Source organism: Peromyscus maniculatus, chromosome 16, assembly GCF_049852395.1.
Source record: "Peromyscus maniculatus bairdii isolate BWxNUB_F1_BW_parent chromosome 16, HU_Pman_BW_mat_3.1, whole genome shotgun sequence".
Taxonomy (NCBI): domain Eukaryota; kingdom Metazoa; phylum Chordata; class Mammalia; order Rodentia; family Cricetidae; genus Peromyscus; species Peromyscus maniculatus.
The window spans coordinates 20,760,814-20,781,974 of record NC_134867.1 but is presented as its reverse complement, the minus strand read 5'-3'; the positions used below and the strand labels follow the sequence as shown (position 1 = coordinate 20,781,974).

The following is a 21,161-nucleotide window of genomic DNA, read 5'->3' as shown; positions in this document are numbered from 1 at the left end:
ACCTAGTAAAAGAATTGTACATATAGGAACGTACTCTGTTCGTGTAAGACTTTAAAAAAAATCTGTCCACCTTCTCATTATTTAATGTCGTTTTGTGAAGCTGTTCCCTAATATGCAGCCCCATTTGTCATAGTTACAAGTTACTGACACATGGTGAATGTCGTGGGCTCCTCTCCTCTCCTTAAGTTGGGCCATTGATTATTCAGAATGCTTGAGATCTGAAGAGCTTCAGATGTCAGAGGTTTTTTTTTTTCCCCAGGTTTGGAATATTTATGTAGAATTGCTGACTGGTCATTCCTAATCCATCATATTGCTGTTTTAAATGTTTCGAATTTTGGAGCACTTCAGAGTTTTTTTTTTTTTTAATGCTCAGTTTGTACTGCCGCCACCCACTACAGATAGATGCAAATGCTCGTGTAAACCACTAGATGGCAACAGAGGAAACCATACGTGAACACTGTAGCCTCCCTACACACTGAATTTAGAGAAGCTTTATCAGTCTTGAGCTTAGCGCACACAAATGATTTTGACCAAGAATACTGTGGTTTGTCTGTCTGGGACCACCATCCGTTGTTCCATTCAGAAGTCCCATTTGTGTGCTTGTTACCATCCAGGTCACCTTCTGCTCACATGACTAGTTTTAAATCTGTCTTCCCCTCTTTCCTGATCGTGTCTAAATTGTGGTAGGCTGCATTTTGAAACTAAAATTGTGCCTCTATACGTGGCATGTTTTGAGATAGCAAATGCATATGCACTCTGCATCCAGAAAGCCTGTAATCGGTCATGTTATTTCAAAATGTGAATGCTAATGTGCTCGCCTTCTAGTACAAAGTGGAGGTAAGCGGAACAGCAAACTCTCACAGGCGTTTCTTTTTTCTTATTTTTTAAAAACATTCATGTGTGTGTGTCCACGTGCACCCGTGGGTCATACTTGTACAGAAGCGAGAGGAGAGCAGCAGAGGGTGATGGATCCCCTGGGTTTAGTAGTTATAAACTACCACGTGCAGGTGCTGGGAACAGAATGCCGATCCTCTGGAGGAGCACCAGGCACTCCTCAATGTTGAGCCTCCACGCGGCCGTTTCTAATTAACAACCATTAGTTTGAATTTTTAAACAAAAATACAGCTGGAAATGAGCACAGAGCACAGAAACCGGAGGATGACAACGTGTAAGTTCCCTACAGATCAGCGTCGATGATAAAAAGGAATCAGGATCTGCCGTAGCTGAGCTTTGGGAAGGAGGAGATCTGAATCCTGGTGGAGTAGTGAGTGAGCTTGACAAAGCAGAATCAGCAAGTCTCTCTCTGCCAAGCCAGAGTCACTTGGCAGAAAAATACAAGGTGTGCACATATAATTGATTTTAATTACATGTTTTATAATTACATAAATCCATTAAGCATAAAGGGAAGGAAGTGCCACGTTCTTAATGAAAAAAAAGTTTTACCTAACTAACTATAGAACAAAAGAATACACCAAAAGTGTGGTGTGTGTGTGGGGGGGGGGCGTCAATTTATTTTACTTGAAGTGGATGATACACAGTACAATGAAATCCTAAGAATATATACTTCAAATATTCATATAGGTGCTAGGAATTCTTTGAAGCTGTGTAGATGAGGATTTCTCCATCTCCTTTTACCCAAATCCATGATCATGCTTAACTGGCTCAGAAGGAAGACTTTCTATGTCATGCTCTGAGTTTAATGTAGAAAGGACTTCAGAAGGCAGCCCAGGCTGTTTCCTGGGGCTGTCATAGGCAACTGTAATCTTCCTGGTGAGGTAGCACTCTAACTTCACACATTCCTTGGTTGTGCGATTAATGGAAAACCTTACTGAAGAGTCTCTTTTCAAGGTAAAGGTCCTGAAAACTAATAGACTAATTCTGAATATGGTGAAAATGATTGATTCATTTTCTAGGAAGTCTCAGAACAGAGGAAGTTCAAAAGCTCTAGTATCCGTGGAGACTGGGAATTCTAGAGCTTTGAGAGAATTTTGAGAATAAAATAGATAATGCCTTCCATATTTACTAACTTTGGCATTAGAGGGAACTAGAACCAGCATGGCCTTTCACAACATATATCATCTTTGTTTTCAAAATTGCTTTTGTAACATTATATCATCACTGAGCCCACAATTAGTTGACAAGGTAGAGTCAGCTTTCCCAGACCCCCTGAAAAGCTCTTTCAAAAGTAGAAAGCTAGTAGATGTTTTTAGAGAACGCTAGATTCAACTCGGTGAATAAGCAACATGAGTCTACCATCATTCCAGAAAAGTCTATACACATTAATTCCCCTGTATAACAATAAACATAAACATTCTATCAGACTAGGAAGGGACTTCAATAGTTCATTTGGTTCAGTTCCTTGCTTTCCAGAAGGTAGGGTATCATTAATTTTTCTTTAAAACCAGAATTAGGCCCCCAGGGAGATGGTCCAACTTTGGTAAGGTTGATGGTGTTGCTGGTGAGGACAGGGCAGTCTCCTGACCTAGCACAGGGTTATACTCAGCAATCTTCTATTGGGGAAATGCCTGCAAAGGTTTTGTTTTCTCAAAAACCCTCTCTTGTTTCTATCAAGCCAAAGTACCCAGAATTTGACATAAAATATAATCCTCCATAATTGTATACAGACTTATTACTAAGAAATTGGTGGCATTTCAAACAATCCAGTTATTCTGATCTTCTTGAAGGCCATACTGGCCATTGGCTGTTGGTTCACTGGCAATCAAAAATCACTTTGGCTAAAGAAGTGAATAAACAAAAGCTTTCAGATCTCTCTGTGGTTCAATGAGCCAGGTGCTTAAGCTAACACAGCAGAAATCAGGTTTGAAGCAATCCTGATCAAGACACGCTAGAAGATGTCAGATGTTAGAGGTTGCATTTAGCAAAGCCTGACAGAGAAAAGCTGGCCCCTCCCCCAGGTTCTATTTACTTATTTTTAAAATTGTGCTCATGTGCGTGTCTCTGTGGGATTATGGTCCCGTGAGGCAGGTACCTGTGGAGGGCAGGGGCATTAGATACCCTGGATCTGGAATTTCAGACAGTGTAGGCCACCTGACATGGATACTGAGAACCAAACTCAGGTCCTCTGAAGGAGCAGTATGTGCTCTTACCCAGTGAGTGATATTTCCAGCACCACCACCATCCCCACAGCTCTGAGTTCTAGAAACAACTAGAAGTTGTACTTCACGCTTTAGTTCCTCAAATAGATTTTGAGCATAAAGGAAAAATTTGGCAAGGAAAGGACAAGCTGGGACCCGTGGTGTGGAGCAGAGAGGGAACGCTTTTAGGGTAAACTTTGTAAGAAGTTGTCTTACAGACACCTCTGCTGTGATGCTGCATCTAATGATAACGTGATGGTGTGTCCTCTTCCCTGAGCGCAGGACGACGCTCAAAACCTTCCTCACCGTTACCACTTCAGAAATGCCATCTTATTCTACCTTCGCCTCTGGACGGCTACATATTCAGATGTGAGGAAAGAGGAGAAGGTAATGAAAAGTATCATCTAAATGAAGACGAGGAGTAAAGCAAAAATTAGCGTGAGGGAAGACAGCGAGAGAAGACATAATTCAGAGAGGAAGGATGGAAGTGACTTTGGCTTGCGTTCATCGTCTGAAAAGCATAGTTTAAGTGTTTCCTGATCGTCTCAACAGCTCTCCGAGGTAGCTAATATGGACATATGACAAAATAATCCTCAGAAATATTGATCTTCACACAGATACCCAGTAACATAACTGAATTCCAATTTGACATGACTTAAAATTTTGTACCCATTTAAAATGGACCAACATGACACATTAGTCGTTACGAACACATGATGAAACCTCATAAGTATGGGGAGGTTGTCTCTCTATAAATGGATTTTGGAAATAAGATTTTGGATGGACTTCTGTAAGTAAGTGTCAGAGAGATAGCAAAGGAAGAGGCTGCCCTGAAACTCTAGCTTCAGGAAATCAAGCACCCTCAACTTTGAAAGGTGCAGCTATCAAGGCTTCATTTCAATACCTTCTTGTCTGTCTTCCTCATGTTCCTCAACCACCCTGTCTCCGAGGAAGCTATAGGGACCCTGGGAGGTGTCACCCACACACAGAATATTGGGTACGGAAATCTCCCTCCAGTCCTGGCATGAAGGAATACGAATATGTTTGATGTCTTCACTCCCAGGAATGAACCCAAACACTTTCTTGATGCGATGTCTGATGAGAAGCCGCGAGTGCTCCTCTGCAGCTTGTTCAAAGAGCGCTCTCTCATTCTGAAGGTGGTTGGTCCAATAGTGATGCTGCATAGAGGTGAGGGGAGAGCAACATCTTGCCAGACAGGTGGAGGTCAGAAGAGCAATGGTTGCCACAATGAGCAAAATCCAGCCCAGCATCTACACATAATTAGTAGGAATATAATTAGTAGACTCAAGCATCAATCAATACAGCAAATATTCAAGAAACAGTCATGGTAGGATCGGAGTCCTACAAACCTCAGAACTAAAATGTGGGTCTTTGCTTCCGGTTTTTAATATATAATATACAGTGATGGTCATTTGATGTGGAAATAGCCACGTCGGAAGGACAGGTCAAGCCATTTTAGTGGAGCCCTCATATTACAAAGGAATTTGACCTGTTCATGTGGGATGGATTCTAAGTACTGTCCTTGAAGTGATAGACGCTATAAACCACCAATTACCCTTATATAAAATGCTAAAACCTTGTCCTCTGCTTATAACCCGATCTTCCTTCTCAATCATTAGGTACAGACCCAGGCATTTGTTGGGGGCTTAATTAATATTTGATAATGATGCTGTCATAGGCACTAATGGCAGCCTCCCAAGACGTCTTCAACGATCTGCTACCAAGTACTCATAGACATGTCTTCCTCCATCCCCCTTATCTTTTGTAACCAAAGAAGTCAGCAAACAATTATAGGCTATGCTTTGAAGTTCCTTATTGTTTTCCTTTTTTAGATGAACTAGCTTTATTTTGACTACTTAGTAACTGCTTTTGAAACACTGACTTTTTTCCCCCTTAGAATCCTTTTGTTCCTTTCTGTATCATTCTTTTAAAAAAACATTCAGCAACTGGTAGGTAAAATAAAGAAGATGAGCTTTTGGGAATGCTAACAGGTGGGCAGTGCACTTCTCCTCTGACCTTTCTCCTGCCAGCTTTCTCAAGCTCCTCTGGCTGAGCTGGTTTTGAGACTAGTCAAAACAAACAACAACAAAAGAAAACCCAAAACAAAAAACAATTGTGACAAAGTATATCTTAGTGGACATTTTCTGATTTTTCTTCAATTGAGTATTATTGCAGCATTTCAGGATTCCATGTCTTGACTGTAATTTTTCTAACTGAACAGTATCTAAGTAGCCGAAGGATAGCAGGTCAAAAGCCACGGAAGCATTTGCAATTCGGACTTGAAGACAGAAGATGCTTTTATGATATGTGCTTTGAAAATATATTTTAACTCATCCCTTAGGGAAGGTGATGGCTTTTTCTTGCCAAAATGAAAAATTACACTTCGGAAATTGAACCTGAAAGTATTGCAGGCTCGTGTCTTCCTCCTCTCCCATCCCACTCCCTGACACTAAGTTGTCCATGAAGATTATATTTAGAGCCATCATCGGAGATTTTAAAAACACAATTGAGCTCCCTGTAATTTCAGAAGAGATTCTTAATATAGAAGAGCATAAAGGTGAAAACACAGAAAAATGAGATTTAGTAGTATAGCACTATTCTGATAATACTTATGATATTTATAATAATACTGACAGTCATTATTTTAACCGAGTCTAGGCACAGTCGTGAGCTCTTTAAAGGTATGAGTTAATTTTCTCATTCACAACCATTTAGGTGACAGATTCTATGATTATCTTCCTTTCACAGCTCAGGAAAGTGAAGCATTGAGCAGTTGTACAACTTAATAACAAACTTGTCAGTTACTAAACGGCAAAGCACCAGGAGATAAGCAGGCCTAATGACTCCCGGCATCCTAACCGGGTGCATGCAGCTATCCAGTAGAATTCATCCAGATGCATGGGATCTAACCTGTGCTCTGTAGTCAGATAATATGAGCAACAGCAGGCACTGTAATAAGTTTGGGATAGCACGACAGAAAAAAAAAAAAAAGTCATAAACTTACTTGTGACTGGTACCTGTGCAGAAGAGCCACCTCATCCCTTATTGGAATGACATCAGATGGAGCTGACGTGTAGCATGGAAATCCAGCTAGGATCTCTTCCCGTTTGCTGGCAGTGACATTAGCAAACATCGGGTACTGGTCCACGGAGGCAAATTCACTCGCCGCACATTCGTAGTAGGTGCCTGTCAGCAGGGTCACCGTCAGCCACGTCAGCGGAGCCACCAGCGCCCTCCCGGTGATGTTGAAGAACATGAGGCAGGCCAGCCTCCTCTCCAGAGGGCTGCTCCTCCGGTACGGAGGGGTACAACTGCAGCAGCAGTATTCGCTGGCAACTGTCCACATCTGGCCTCTTAGAGCATAGCCAGCGATCAGGAGGATCACGGCAGGAACCAAGAGAAAAGCTGAACCGTAATAGAAGTTTTTCCCGACTTGACACGGGCAACTGAATGTGTAAGAGGAGAACAGTTGCTGCCCACAAATAGTCAAAATCGCAATCAAGGTATTGGTGCACGCTCCACCTCTCTGCAGAGACGAGAGAAGACAATTGAGATTTGGGCTCATCCTGGAAGCTCTGACCCAGCCAGCGGGTGGCCCTTTCTGATCTCTGGACTCCACCAGCTGTGACCATTTTATAGGATTGCACTGGTTTAACTGGTCGGGTCAAGCGACCCGACATCCTTCTATGTTTAAAGGATCCCGGAGTCCTCTCATGTGCTTTGTGAATCCTGAGCTCATAAATTCACACCAAAGTGGAGCTGGGAGAAAGAGAAGGGATCTCAGCTTTGTGTGAAAGAGAGAACTTTTCAACATCCCGTCGTGGATGACCACAGCACACTTGCCAGGCAAATACCCTCCATCTAGCTCCTCACCACTTTGTACAAGAAATATTAAGCATCAACCAACGCAGCCTAGGAAGCAAAGCAGAGACATTCTTACCTCAGTGACAAACAGATTCTACAGCCAAAGCATTACAAAACACAGAGAAATAGAAACTAAATATTAGAAGAACCCAAAGTTTCTAGGAGGTCCCAAAACGTTTTCTAAATGAGAGAGGGCCGGGGACAACAAAGCCGCATCAAAACAAAGATGTTTGTTGACAGAATATTGCTATATGTTGATTTAAAAGTCAAATTGCAAACATATAGTTTTAAATAAGAACGAAATGATCAAACATGTGAGCTATTTGTGCTATTTAATTAGGAAATATTTAACATACAATTTTTGTGTACTGAATACTGGACAAGGGTTGGTTGGATTTAAAAAAATCTTTTTTTCTCAGATTCTAGATGGGTGTGGTGAAATGCATCATTGGTGAACTGAGACAGTATGCTGAGAAATTCATGCAAAGCGCAACACAGAAAGATAAACAATATAGTTCACAAAGCACACGAGGACACAGAAGATAGACCAGGCCAACCCCAGTGTGTAATGAGAATTCCAAAAGAAAAAGAAAAACCTAGGCAGAGAAGCAATACTTGAAAAAAAATCAAAATTCTCGCCTAGTAGAAGGTTGGTATAAAGCAGTATAAAGATAAAATCAGAGCAAAGCTATAGAATGTGAAAACAGACATATTCTTTAAAGGTACCAGACAGAAAAAGTAGATATTGCAGCCGGGCGGTGGTGGCACACGCCTTTAATCCCAACACTCGGGAGGCAGAGGCAGGCGGATCTCTGTGAGATCGAGGCCAGCCTGGTCTACCAAGTGAGTTCCAGGAAAGGCGCAAAGCTACACAGAGAAACCCTGTCTCGAAAAAACCAAAAAAAAAAAAAAAAATAGATATTGCACCAAAGCATGACACTAGATCTAGAGCGGAGTTCACATCAATGACAAAAGAGAGTAGAAGACATATATCTTCAGGGAGTTTAGTAGCAGCAAGGCATCATTCAAGACAGAACAAAATAAAAACAGATAAAGATGAAGAGAGTTTGTTCGTTAAGAGGATTACAAAAGGTTGTATTTCAACAAGAGGTAGATGAAGCCTGAGGACAGACCTTTAGAGCACAGATAGTGATGAGCCCAAAATGCTAAGCAATTCTCCGTTAGGTGTTGAAGCTATTATCTTTATTTCAAAAACAGAACTATGTATTATTATAATATCAATATTATATTAACATATGACAATATATTATTATAGCATTCTATCACTACTTATCTACCAGAAATACTGAAAGTAAGACGATTAACTGGCCAGATGTTGCTGAGGTTGTATAGCAGCTGGAGTTCTCACACACTGGTGGCAGGAATGTCAGGTAGGACAACTCCCTCTGGAAAATGGTAGTTTTCTTAAAAGTAGATCTATTCCCACCGTACAATGGTCACATCTGTTAGTTATTTGTAACAGATAAAGGAAAGCATATGTTTACATGAACATTTACACCTGAATATGCATAGAAACTTCCTTCATAAAAGCTGTAAACTAAAAATAACACAAATGTCCATCACCATATGACTGAATTAACAAGCTGGTATATATCCATTATTACTGCTTTCAGAAGAATCAAAATGAAAAAAAATTTGATATATATAACAACAGGAATGAATTAAGAATAATTTTCTAGATGAAATAATTGAAAAAAATATATGCTGTTCTTTATATAAAACTCTAGAAAATATAACTAGGCATGCGGTACATGCCTTGAATTCCTGTACTTGGGATGCAGAGGCAGGTGAATCCCTGTGAGTTCAAAGCCAGCCTGGTCTGTGTAGTTGAGTTTTGGGACATCCGGTGCTACATGTGGAGACCCTATCTCAAAACAACAAGAAAATAAACTCTAGAAATATAAATGTACACCAACAGAAAGCAGACCTGTGCTTGCTGAGACAGTAAGGAGGGGGGATACAAAGAGAGGTAAAGGGCCATGAGAAATCCTTTTGGAGTTGTACATTTCTACACCAGTGTTTGGATTTGTGGCAGAAATGCCAGCACTATCAAAAGATTTATTCTTTTTCTTTCCCCAGGAAACTAGGTCAGAGAATGCCAAGCAGGGTCACACCAGGAAGCATCAGCCTGGGTCAGAAGGTGGGAGAAGGAAGAGAAAGCCTGGGCCCCCAGTAAAGATGGGGGGATCTGTAGGGAACATAAGGCATGGCAGGGGAACACCTAAGATTGGCTTTTAAACAAATCTGGGCTTTGGGGCATAGAGATTACCCCTATATGTCTGCAACCTGGCAATGGTTGATTTAGGGCAGGACGATATTAAGTTAGTATGTGAGCATTGGATAAGGTGGTAGCCCTGGCATTTGACCTCTGGCTCACAGAGGAAATACAAATAGCTTATTATCTGGCCCTGTAATTAATGGATACCAAATAGATAAACATAGAACAGGGTGATAGCAATGTTAATTACATTGATTAAAAACTTGATCTATATACTTATCAAACTGTGTATCAAACACATCTTGATAAACCATAAACATTTTAAGTGTGACCACTGAAAGACTAGAGATATGCCATCTATAGATCATTTAAAACATAGAGGGGGTAAAAAGAGAATCTTCATAGGAAAGGAGAGAGTAAACAAAGACGAACAAATGATGAAGAGAAAAGACAAAACCGCAGTATAAATGAGACCAGACGCATCAACAATGACAACAAAATAACTAACAACGACTGAGCGCTTACTATCTGCTAGGCCCTGTGTTAAGAATACCGAATCTCCTCTACAATCCAGTCTTGAGATGCGACGAGATTAAAGAACTTGCCTAGCACCACACACAGATGAATGGAGGAGTCAAGACTAGGATCCAGGTGGCCTGGCACATGTCTTTAACCACCAAAGCAGAACTGGTTTAAACCTGCCCATGCAGTGTTTTTAAAACAGCCATGCTGCTTGTCAGTGACACTCCCCAAACTATACCACACACGAAGCTTGAAAAGAAAGACATGGAATCATGGACCACTGGGAATAATAAATGGTATTAGGAGAAGGCAAGACTGGCTACTAGTAAAGAGGTAAAGGGCTAATTGCACACTCCATCACAATAAAAACAATGCATTACGGAAGACATGAAAGTGGCAGTTTGTACGTCCATGATTGCATAACTTTAAAATATATAAAAGGAAGATCTGGCCGAATAAGAAGGAAGAATTCCTTCACAGAGAGATTTTTAATGTAACACTAACAAGTGTGTTGATCAAATAAACAAAGGTAGATAAAAGATAAAATAAATTTAGCAAGTTTTGCCTAAGTTAGATCGTTAAAGATGCATGGCATTCTATGACCTAAAAGTAGAGGATAAATACTTTATTTTATAAGTTCCACAAATAATTTCCCATTCAATTGTGTGGGAGATGCAAAGGATCGCCAAGGAAATCTCAGTATCGGCATCCAATAACAAGGAAGTGGATGCAGTAACCATGACGACGGTGTACTGCAGTGGTGGGGTTAGTAAAATATGGTACAGGAGCCAAATTGCCCACTGCTTATTTTGTCTGGCTTAGGAGTTAAGAATGACTTCTGCATTTTAAAATGGTCGAAAAAATCATATGTGACATGAAAATGAAGTTAAGTTCAAATGTCAGTGCTTATTAATAAAGTTTTAATTGGAAAATAGGCATGTCTGCTTGGGGATGGCTGCTTTTGAAATTGACAGCAGGATGAAGTTATTACTACAGAATCTGTATGGTTGCAGAACCTGACTTACTATCTGGTCCTTTACAGAAAGTTTTGCTAACCCAATGTTAATCCGTATAAATACATTATCTACAATGGCAGGTATCATTGTGGAGAAACCTCAACAAACAACCTTGAGGAGAGAGTTCTGGCCATGAGATCCGAGCTGTATGGCACCACTCTAATATAAAGTTACAAGTACTATTACATACTCTGAACGGATGGTAATATATGTGGAGCTTTAACACATGCATAGGAATGATAAATCCAAGGTCCACGGAGTGGTGACCACTAAGCAGAACAGGAAGACAGGGTCTAAAAGGGTCCCTGATATTTTAGCTGGTTCAGCCTGAAGCATATATAGCAAAGCTTGGTAACACATACCACATCCTTCTTCTGTGTTTATTATCTCATATCTTAAAATCCATTCGTTATAGTATCTGTTATATGAGGAAATCGGGAAGAACATTATAGAGCATTCCCACTGGGAGCTGCGTAGGACACAGTAGAGGGCTGGCTGAACCCTACTGGAGTAAGGGCTTCGTTGATGCAGATCTGTAAGGATCTGCTTTGTAGATTCCTTTATGGCATACCCACCTGTGCTGGCTTTGGATTAACACTCCCCTTGCCCCTCCCCCATGTTCTCCCATTCACTTTAATATCACCTCTCCTAGATGCCCCTGGTGACCACACACACCCAGTTTCTCATAAATGCACATGCATCAAAATTCGAAGCTAAAACCCACATAGAGAAGGAATGTGCTTGTCATTCTGAACCCTTGGTTTCTCACTTGATACAATATATTCCAGTCCCATGCATTCTGTAAATGTCTTAATTTTAGTTTTGTGTATTGTTCCCTTTGATAAAAATGAATCCCAAAGTTAGTTTGCTGTTGTCTGTCCTTCTTGTAGCTTTCGCATGTATACTACTCGGGGACCCAGTTTCACAATCTCTCTCACAGAGCACAACCAAGTGTATGACTGGGAAAATCAGATCTGAGCATCACAGCTGTCCTTAGGGGGCCGGGGGTCACAGGATGAGTCATACATTAATTTTATATAAGGAAAGCAGGTTAAAATAAACACAAAGATCAGCTTAAAGTAGAAACGCGTGTGTGGTTTGTGTGTGTGTGTGTGTGTGTGTATACATGTGCATGTATTCATGCACATACATATAGAGGCCAGGTCTTCCTCTGTCACTCCTTATTTTCACTGAACTGAATTTTCATTGGTTCAGCTAAGCTGGCTAACCTGTGAGCTTGCAGAATCTGCCTGTCTCAGCCTGCCAATGCTGGGGTTATAGGCACAATTTGTAGCTGGAAAGTTTCTCTCCAGGGCCCGCCAAGCCCCCACAGTCCCGCAGTCCACTTATAAAATAATCACTCATAAGCTTTTATTATTTAAACTGTTTGGCCTAATGGCTCAGGCTTCTTGCTAGCTAAACCCTAGATTTTAAATTGACCCATTTCTATAAATCTATACCTTGCCACATGGCTTGTGGCTTACCGGTATCTTACATGTTGCTTCTCATGGCAGCGGCTGGCAGTGTCTCCTGATCCCAGAGTTCTCCTCTCTCTTTGTCCCACCTATACTTTCTGCCTGGCTACTGGCCAATCAGCACTTTATTTATTAACCAATCAGAGCAACACATTCAGAGCATACAGAACATTCCAGCACTAAGTAGCTAGCTATGCCTGCCTTTTTAGGAGGATGCTGGGGATTTGAACTCAAGTTCTCTTGCTTTTACACTGTTATCCACGGAACCATCTCCCTAGATCCTAGAGAAGATTTGTAGGAAGAAATGAGATTCCATACAGGTGCTTTGGTAGCTGGGGTTGCTACTGTTTTCTGTTAGGATTTTCCCAAGTCTTTACTCAGTTGTTTAGCTGCCTCTCAAAGGACCTGGGTAGAGGTGTGGCCTGAGACACTGTTAACTTGTGTTGACTGGAAGCTGAGTAAATCTGACAAGATTGAAGAATGCTTCTTTGCTGTGGGACGGTCTGTATGTCAAATTGCTCTGATTGGTCAATAAATAAAACACTGGTTGGCCAGTGGCCAGGCAGGAAGTAGGTGGGACAAGGAGAGAGGAGAATTCTGGGAAGCGGAAGGCTGAGGCGGAGAGACACTGCAGCCGCCGCCATGACCAGCAGCACGTGAAGATGCCGGTAAGCCACCAGCCACGTGGCAAGGTATAGATTTATGGAAATAGATTAATTTAAGCTATAAGAACAGTTAGCAAGAAGCCTGCCACGGCCACACAGTTTGTATGCAATATAAGTCTCTGTGTTTACTTGGTTGGGTCTGAGCGGCTGTGGGACTGGCGGGTGACAAAGATTTGTCCTGACTGTGGACAAGGCAGGAAAACTAAAGCTACAAATGGCGCCCAACGTGGGGCAAGAGTTTCCACCTAAAACCTGAGAAAAGATTCTAAAATGGAGCTAAAAACAGCTTCCTAATTGTCTCTCTCAAAGGAGCGGCAGCTGCCGGTTTGAGCTACTGGCGGGTTCCTAGCGTGCGAGCTTGATCTGCAGTATGGCGGGAATGAGGCCTCTGCAAGTGGCACATTAAGCTGCATGGTGGATTTAACCTTTGCTAGTACAAAACAAAAAGAGGTTTCTGGGCTACACACTGCTTGGATAAAAGCATAGACCCAGGATGGCTCCCAGAGCTGGCGGAAAAGGTACCATCGCCATGTTGGGAAGCTGAAGTGGGTGGAGCCAGCAGCCGCAGCGCCGTTTCAGGCTTAAAAGGCTGCAGTTTAAGCAATAGGCTCAAGGTAATATAAAAAATAAGCCATGTAAAGATGGCTACCACACAGAGAATCTGGATTATGTTCTCTTTGATATTTGTAACTGAAGAAAAACATTTGATTGCAAAAGCTGTTGAGTTATGCCAAAATGTGTATTTTAAAGGTACCTTGACTTCAAAATTTGGCTATAAGGATATGTTGCTTTGGAAAAGAGGCTCTGGTTTTGTTTCCACAGAAAGCCAGAGGCTATGGATTTGTTCCAGATTAAGATACATCAGGTTTGACCAGCCAAGACCACCTGAAAGATCTCTGATGACACCATGACCCAGATGATTCAACATCCAGAATCGTTTCAAGGCAACTGGCTCAGACAATACAGTCTCACGGACTACTCCATGATCCTAAAATTTTCTTTGTGTCCCCATAAGATACAGCGCCCCCCTCCAGCAGGAAGTAGTAAGAGAAGCTACGCCCAAATTCCCAAATATACCAAGCTGACTTTGGAGATGTGTAAAAGTTAAAACCTTCCTTTTAAAAAAAAGAAAGGGGAAGTGCTGTGGGACGGTCTGTATGTCAAATTGCTCTGATTGGTCAATAAATAAAACACTGGTTGGCCAGTGGCCAGGCAGGAAGTAGGTGGGACAAGGAGAGAGGAGAATTCTGGGAAGCGGAAGGCTGAGGCGGAGAGACACTGCAGCCGCCGCCATGACCAGCAGCACGTGAAGATGCCGGTAAGCCACCAGCCACGTGGCAAGGTATAGATTTATGGAAATGGATTAATTTAAGCTATAAGCACAGTTAGCAAGAAGCCTGCCACGGCCATACAGTTTGTAAGCAATATAAGTCTCTGCGTTTACTTTGTTGGGTCTGAGCGGCTGTGGGACTGGCGGGTGACAAAGATTTGTCTTGACTGTGGGCAAGGCGGAAAACTCTAGCTACACTTCTTTCTCTCAATCCCAGCTCCAAATTCTATTCTAGCCAGCTTAACGATTCTTAGTAAAAGTAGAAACGCAACACTTGGGCATGACTTTGAACCAATTCTCTCCTGCCTGCTCTAGTGTCAGGGCAAACATGGGTCATTTACATTCAGAAGCGCCAAACTACGTTTTTTCCCTCTTTAACAGTGCAGTGTTTTTACATAAAAAGAAAGGGCCCAGAAAATGCAAGGTGTACTCAGATGTTAAGAAATGTTGAAGGATGCTGAGTTTCATAGTCTGAAAGGGAGCAAACCAGTGTCCAAGTGACAGTGGCCCACAGCTGTGTTTGCTCATGAGTGTCTGCCAGGCACTCAGCTCCTTCCTCGGTCAGGTCCTAGGTCTGATCTGGAGGACCGTTGGCTAGCCAACGGCCTTGTCAGCCTGGAGGAAGGCGTCACCTTTCCTGAGGTACCCCCATGATGGCTTGAAGCTTTGTAGTGGCCTTGATATGACCACCACACAGCCATGGTCAGGTATTGTTGTTGATTACAGTACAACCTTTCCCTCACTACAATCACATAGACCTTTCCTGTTTCTCTCAGGGCTCTCTTACCTTGAAGACCAAATGACCACCAAATTGACAATGTGCTGTCGATTGCACATTTGTGGTTGTTTAGCGTCTACTTCTAAAATTTTTCATCAACTATGCTGGAATGTATATGATAGATGGGGGGGGGGGTATTAGGAATCTACAAATGTAGTTCTGTTCCCTACCATCCAGATCAGATTGAAGAGCTTTCTCAGTCTTTTTATTTTCATATTTCTATCCTGTAAAATGGCCACAAGTATCACAATGACTATTTCATTGACTGTAGTTGGATTAAAATGATATAGACAGTGAAAACCATGCTGCAAACTGTGAACTTGCAAATATAAGTTATTGGTCTGCCCCTAAGAAAGCCGTCAACTCCCAAAACCCAGTATTGCTGATTTCCCTGAGACCATAGTTTCATAGAACACAAATAGGTGTGGAACTGCTTCATATGGTATAGACTTCCATCCCATATATCCACCCGTAAGAAGAGCCTGCAGTAATTAGTTTTTATACAGTGCATTATAATGTGTTTTACGGTGCATATCATCTCTTTGATAGTCAAATTACTTTGTGAGGTAGGTTTTACTATTGCCATTTCACAGATGTGAAAACTGAGCCACAGAGCAATAAAGTGGCTTGTCCAAGGCCACACAGCCAGTAATCAGGAGACTTGCAACTGAATCGGAGCCTCACCAATCATCCTAGGCTCTTTCAACCATGTGCCACACTTGTCTTCAAAGTGCTCACCATCTTCACTTTGCAGGAGGGGTGCTCCAGAACCAATGGGACTAATTGTCTCAAGATGTAAGAAACAAAGACTGCCTTCTCAACCGAATTTTCCGTGTCTATTTCTGGAACAGCTTTGAACTTGTGCAGCCTGCATCTGTCACGATGAGACTTATTTGAACTTTAAATATATGTACTTTTGCATAAATAAGGAGAGCCTCCAGTAGCTCAGGAACTATCAAAAGAAAGCTAAGGGCTTACTTACTCTCTCTGCCAGGATCATTATGCATTATTAAACTACAGAGCACCCATTCTGAGCAACAGCTCTGTAAGAAAATATCATCTGCTTTATGACTCCTTAAAATTGCTGATTGCTGCTGTGAAAACTTATCTTTTTCAAAACAAGATGCTAGGTATATTCGAGTGCTATGAACACACACAGTGGGGCCAGGAAGTGTTCTGGGGACAATGTGAAACTCATTTGTTGATCAGATTTAAACTCAGGATTTAGTGCCCAAAGATTGCTGATCCTGCCTCTGTAATTCATAGAACAATCAATATGGGAGTGAATAATGCTAACATTTAGATCTGTCTTGGATTGCGAAGGTTTCTGTTTGTGATTTTAAAACAATACCTTGGCATCCGAACAAAACACCACTCATCAACTCCCTGGGGCTAGAGAGTTTTTAGTGGCTTGGTACTTTGGGTCTGACTTCACACACACTGTGAGCTTTTATGGGTCTGTATTACAAGTGAGGCTGTTCCTTGAGCAGGTTACAGAGGTACAAGACAGTGCTGTTGTTCCTGAATTTTGGTGGGGTTTTTTGTTTGTTTGTTTGTTTTTTCTCTTCCATTCAGCAAAGAGCAAAGGCAGTAGAGAAGACTCCTGCACCAAAGCAAGGAGGAACTTGCTAAGACAAAGGACTGGTGGACTACTGGTGCATGTCTAAGTCACAGACCGAAGAAAAGAACTGAAGATCATTCCTCACACACCAAGAGAGATGTCTCGCCCTGCACACAAAAAGCCAGAGTATCACAAAATAGTAAGACCTTTTTTCTCAAAAACCTTGTTTCTGCTTCCCAGCCAATGTTTCCTTGAGGGATATTTTATGTATTTTGGAAAATGATGTTAAAAGTAGAAGGTTTCAGTGAGGCAAAAATGGTATTTAGTGTTTAGTGAATGACCCTTCTGGGAATAGTTACAAGTATCTTTTAATAGTGTAGCGGAATAATCAATTCTTTATACAGATTTTTAGGACCTTCTTTTCTAATGGATGACTGGAATACAGGTATCAAATATTCCTTTTGCCTCTAAGATAAAATATGAAAACATCAATCAATTCTTTGTATTGCATGTTATATTAAATAGCAAATGAAATCTGTGATCAATTATGTGTAAAATTAAGTAGGAAAAGACCATCAAAACACTAGGAATCAAAAGATTGTCATTAAAAATACATTCCCTAGTCTTAAATGTGTTCGTATTTGGTGTGTGCCATTGTCCTTTTTACATCTTCCGAAGTTGCTTATTTCTAAAACTTTTTTTTTTTTTTGGCACATTTAATTTGAAGCAGTACTCCTTTTTTTAAAACTCCTCATTATAGCTTTAGTAATTCAGATATTACAGGTAGGAAAACTTATGGTTATGTTTAATGCTGTTTTATTATCTCAAGGACCGGTGGGCATTTAGTGTAATTAAGTGATTTCGGACCTGTGCTCTCAAGGCTGCATTGACTAACTGGTGTGTACCACAGTTGGAAATGCCTACAAATAGTTCATCTGGCATTATGGAATCTTAAACCATTTGCCTGTTGACATATCAAATGACAAAAATGTATACTAGACAATTCATATTGTACCTAACTCACTACACACACACACACACACACACACACACACACACACACACACACACAGAGTAAACCTTTTAATATTGGTGTACCACTGGGAAAAATTACTGGAGTTCTATTTTTCACATGAAAATGATTGATTTTATTATTTTTAAAAACCAAAAGGAAATTCCTGTTATTATTTCTTGGGATCTGTAGTATGGATTTGAGACCTACAAAGATATGCTATTCACAGTATAACCTCTGGTCATGAAGCAACATGAAGAAATGGACCGTTATGGACAGTGTACTTGAAACTCGGGTGGAAGTTAACATGTTTCAAGAAATATGAGTGTGTCTCTCATGGGAGAGAGAACCTGAGACTCCAGGGCAGGAATCACCTTGGCTTTAATTCGAAACAAGCACAATGCTCAGATTGTGACAGACAAGAACGACATAATTTCTTCTTTCTTCTCCGTACAAATTCTTAGTTGTGTACAGTAGCAACAAACACATCCCTGTCTTCCTTTCTCTTCTGTTCCCACTCTGCCTTTCCCTCTCCCCTTTCTACCCTTTTTCCTTCCTCTCTCTCTTTCTCTCTCCCTCCCTCCCTCTTCCCCTCCTCCTATTCTTTTTTGTTTCTGTCTACAGAACTGGTACAAAGCAATGCTTAGATTTCTGCTGTTGGGCATAAGCTTTGCATATACACACAGGTATTTGTTGTGTTCTATGTTGAGCCTCTTGGCAAGTTTATATCACAAGCACAGGAATAAAATTGAATATTTGTGACCCTCAATGTTAGGTTAACATTATTTTTGTTCAAATCTCTTGCTTATATCCCTTATTTCCTGGAAAAAGTATTAACATCTTATTTTCCTAGACCTGAGGTGTACATATTATTATAATACCAACTAACATGCAATATAAATTAATTTATAGTGTCTATTCCACATATACTGATGGCATTTTGTTTCTAGTTTTCACATAAATAGGTTCAGGTGTACCAGCTAATATTTAGATTCTTTTAAAATGTATCAATAATAAATATTTTCACTTGACAAAGAGGCATGTTTGTCATGATATAAACCCACATGTCTCATTCAGATGTCCCCCCTGGGGGGGGACACTGAGGCACTGGGTTAATTTTGGAATTATTTGCATCAAAATTCATGGGGTTTTATAGACACTATTGGGTTGAATAAATAATTTTATTGTTTTTTTAAAAGACATTCATATCCATCTTTTAAATATAAACCCATACATTATCAGGCCTCTGGTCCCCTACGTATGAAGTTAAGACAGTTGATGGTAGAGGTAAGGATGCCCCTCCTCGCCTGAATTCCACATTGACCGCTCATGAACATCTAGTAGTCTGAGTGAAACGCGCTCATTTTCAATAGTGGTCCCACTTCTGCCTCCTTGCCGGTTTGTCTCTGCTCCCGCCACACATGTGCCTCAGTGACTGACTCTGTGTTAGAGTTGGAGCCCGGAGTCGGAGGGGGCCTTCTGACCCCAGATGGCTGGGCATGTTTCCGCATCCTCTGGGTCCTCCCCTGGCTCTGAAGGGTGCACGGTGTGGAAGGCATTCTCAACAGGCTCCCCTCCCTTTCATAGGCCGCACTTCTCAGCGGGTACAAGACCGACTTTTAGAAATAGGTCGACCAAGCTTTAAGCTTTGCTTTCTGCTTCTTTTATTTTTATCTTCTCTGGACTCAGTGAAGCATGGCTGCACCTCAGTTTTCATTTGTGCTCATAATTCACTCTAAAAAGTGGAGAATGATTTGGAATTCTATTTTTTTTAAGGTACTAATGTTTATATTTGGGTCCTCTAAAAATCTCTTTTCTCTAAGCAAAAAGCAAAAGCAGTTCCCACCAGCTTGCTGCTGTGGTTGGGATCATCCTGAAGCCCTCTTTGGTAGATCTAGGACTCAGATGAGGGCTACGCAATTGCACAATGAGCCTCACTGGTTATCCCTTCCAAATGAAACAGGCAGTGTAAAGCACATGGCTTTCCAGAATAATAATAACTGTACCAGAAATGAGTAGTTCAAAAAAACCCTTCCTCCATGAAAATACACATCAAGGTATGATAGACACAAATGTGTCGGGAGATGTGAGAAAACGGACTTCTCAGCTCTTCTCCCAGCCTAGTATGTGCAAATAAATTTAAGTAGTGACTGGAGAGTGCAAATTGTTGTAGTCATGGGAGAGATGAAGAAATGATCTCTGGGTGTGATTCCTACCCATAGATTAAAATAAATAACACAGCAATATACTGTCAGAACTGCCTGTAACAAAACCGTGTGCCTTCCCCCTACAGAACAAAGACCTTTTTGTACTCACATATGGAGCTCTGGTTGCCCAGCTGTGCAAGGATTATGAAAAAGATGAAGATGTGAACAAATACTTAGATAAAATGTAAGTACATGTCTCTTTGCTGTAGAGTATCTATTGCGTGTTAATATCACCTGTGTTCTCTAGCTTCTAATGGCTTGCTCCACCTCCTCAGCTCCTCCTTGGCTTCGACAAACCACGTCTAAAAGTGGGACATACATTCTTACAACTCAGCCTGAAAACAATAGGAAGGAACTCTTGCCTGTTTCTATCAAATAGAAGTTTTTCAGGTTGGAAACGATTTTTTCATTAGTCACCTATGATCAGCCGACGTGACAAAACCAATGTGTTCTCTTAGGAAGATGATGGATTATTCAATTGGATTTTCAATTTTCACAATTCCTTACAATGAAAATGTTTGCTTACATAAGCGTAGGCCACCTATTGGGGCCTATGCAACAAACAAGTAGACAGAAAACTAACAGTGGGAGTTAGATTGAAAGGGGGTGTCTTTTTCTTATATAGCTTTCATGGCTTGAGTGTTTTTAAAAAGATTTCTAATATAAAACCCAACCTCTCCTTTTTAAGTAAAGCCCATTTTCCTGTTTTATTTCATTAGTGAAGATTCCTCCAGTTTATATTCAACCTTCTAGTTTCCCCCAAATAATTATATGATCACCAAATTATTGTAATATTGCCACTATTTGTAACTTTTTCTTTCTTAGTGTTTGGTGAGCATGTATTCATTATGCATACGAATGGGTTTTATTATGACACTTTCATGCATGTTCACAGTGCATTGCGGTCCTATTCAGTCCCTTTATCCTCTCTTGCCCCCTCTCATCCCCACTAATCCCCCTTCCTCTCTCACCTAACCCTCCTTCTTCTCCCATGTCTTTATTATACCCGGTGAGTTTCACTGGGGCTGTTTATAGGGGAATGGGCACCTTATCAGTGGCTATTCCGCTGGACAAAAATGCCCCTCCCTCCTCCATTACCCACTGCCTGCATAAAAACAGAAGGAAGGGACCCCAGGAGCCCCTCCCCCTTCCATAACAGACTGCTGATTGGCCCACTGTTCTCCAAACTGTGTGTGGGTAGTCACCGCTGCTGTGAGTGCGAATGTCAGCTCATGCCCGGATGTCAGCATTCCACACCTCTCCCCATCCCTCCCGCTCTTACATTCTTTCTGCACCTTCATCTTCAGTGTCTTCAATGTCCTCTAAGCCTTGAAAGGACTGATAGTGAGGCCCCAATTTTGGCAGGACATTCATTA

At 41.3% G+C, this 21,161-nt stretch overlaps 2 protein-coding genes across 2 annotated transcripts in view; one reads left to right on the top strand and one right to left on the bottom strand.

The window, feature by feature from the left end:
• Positions 1-1,481: 1,481 nt before the first annotated feature.
• Calhm4 (calcium homeostasis modulator family member 4) lies at positions 1,482-6,736 on the bottom strand. The gene is made up of 2 exons (XM_006984324.3): positions 6,121-6,736; positions 1,482-4,366 (listed from the first exon to the last, which is right to left on the bottom strand). Exons 1-2 carry the CDS (start codon positions 6,679-6,681, stop codon positions 3,980-3,982), a joined length of 948 nt encoding a protein of 315 aa, XP_006984386.2. The 5' UTR covers positions 6,682-6,736; the 3' UTR covers positions 1,482-3,979.
• A 3,677-nt stretch (positions 6,737-10,413) lies between these two features.
• The window catches only part of Trappc3l (trafficking protein particle complex subunit 3L), a 54,952-nt gene continuing 44,204 nt past the window's right edge, over positions 10,414-21,161 (top strand). Inside the window, exons 1-2 of the mRNA XM_076553010.1 lie at positions 10,414-10,506; positions 19,872-19,969. Of these exons, the coding sequence (XP_076409125.1) occupies positions 10,414-10,506; positions 19,872-19,969 (191 nt within the window). The remainder of the gene's footprint in view (positions 10,507-19,871; positions 19,970-21,161) is intronic.

Bases quoted from the DNA above. Each gene is read 5' to 3' on its own strand.
- Calhm4 (XM_006984324.3), bottom strand. From the start codon at position 6,681: ATGAGCCCAAATCTCAATTGTCTTCTCTCGTCTCTGCAGAGAGGTGGA. The intron at 4,367-6,120 runs GTAAGTTTATGA...AATTATGTGTAG, and splicing joins TGCACAGGTACCAGTCACAA to ATGCTGGGCTGGATTTTGCT.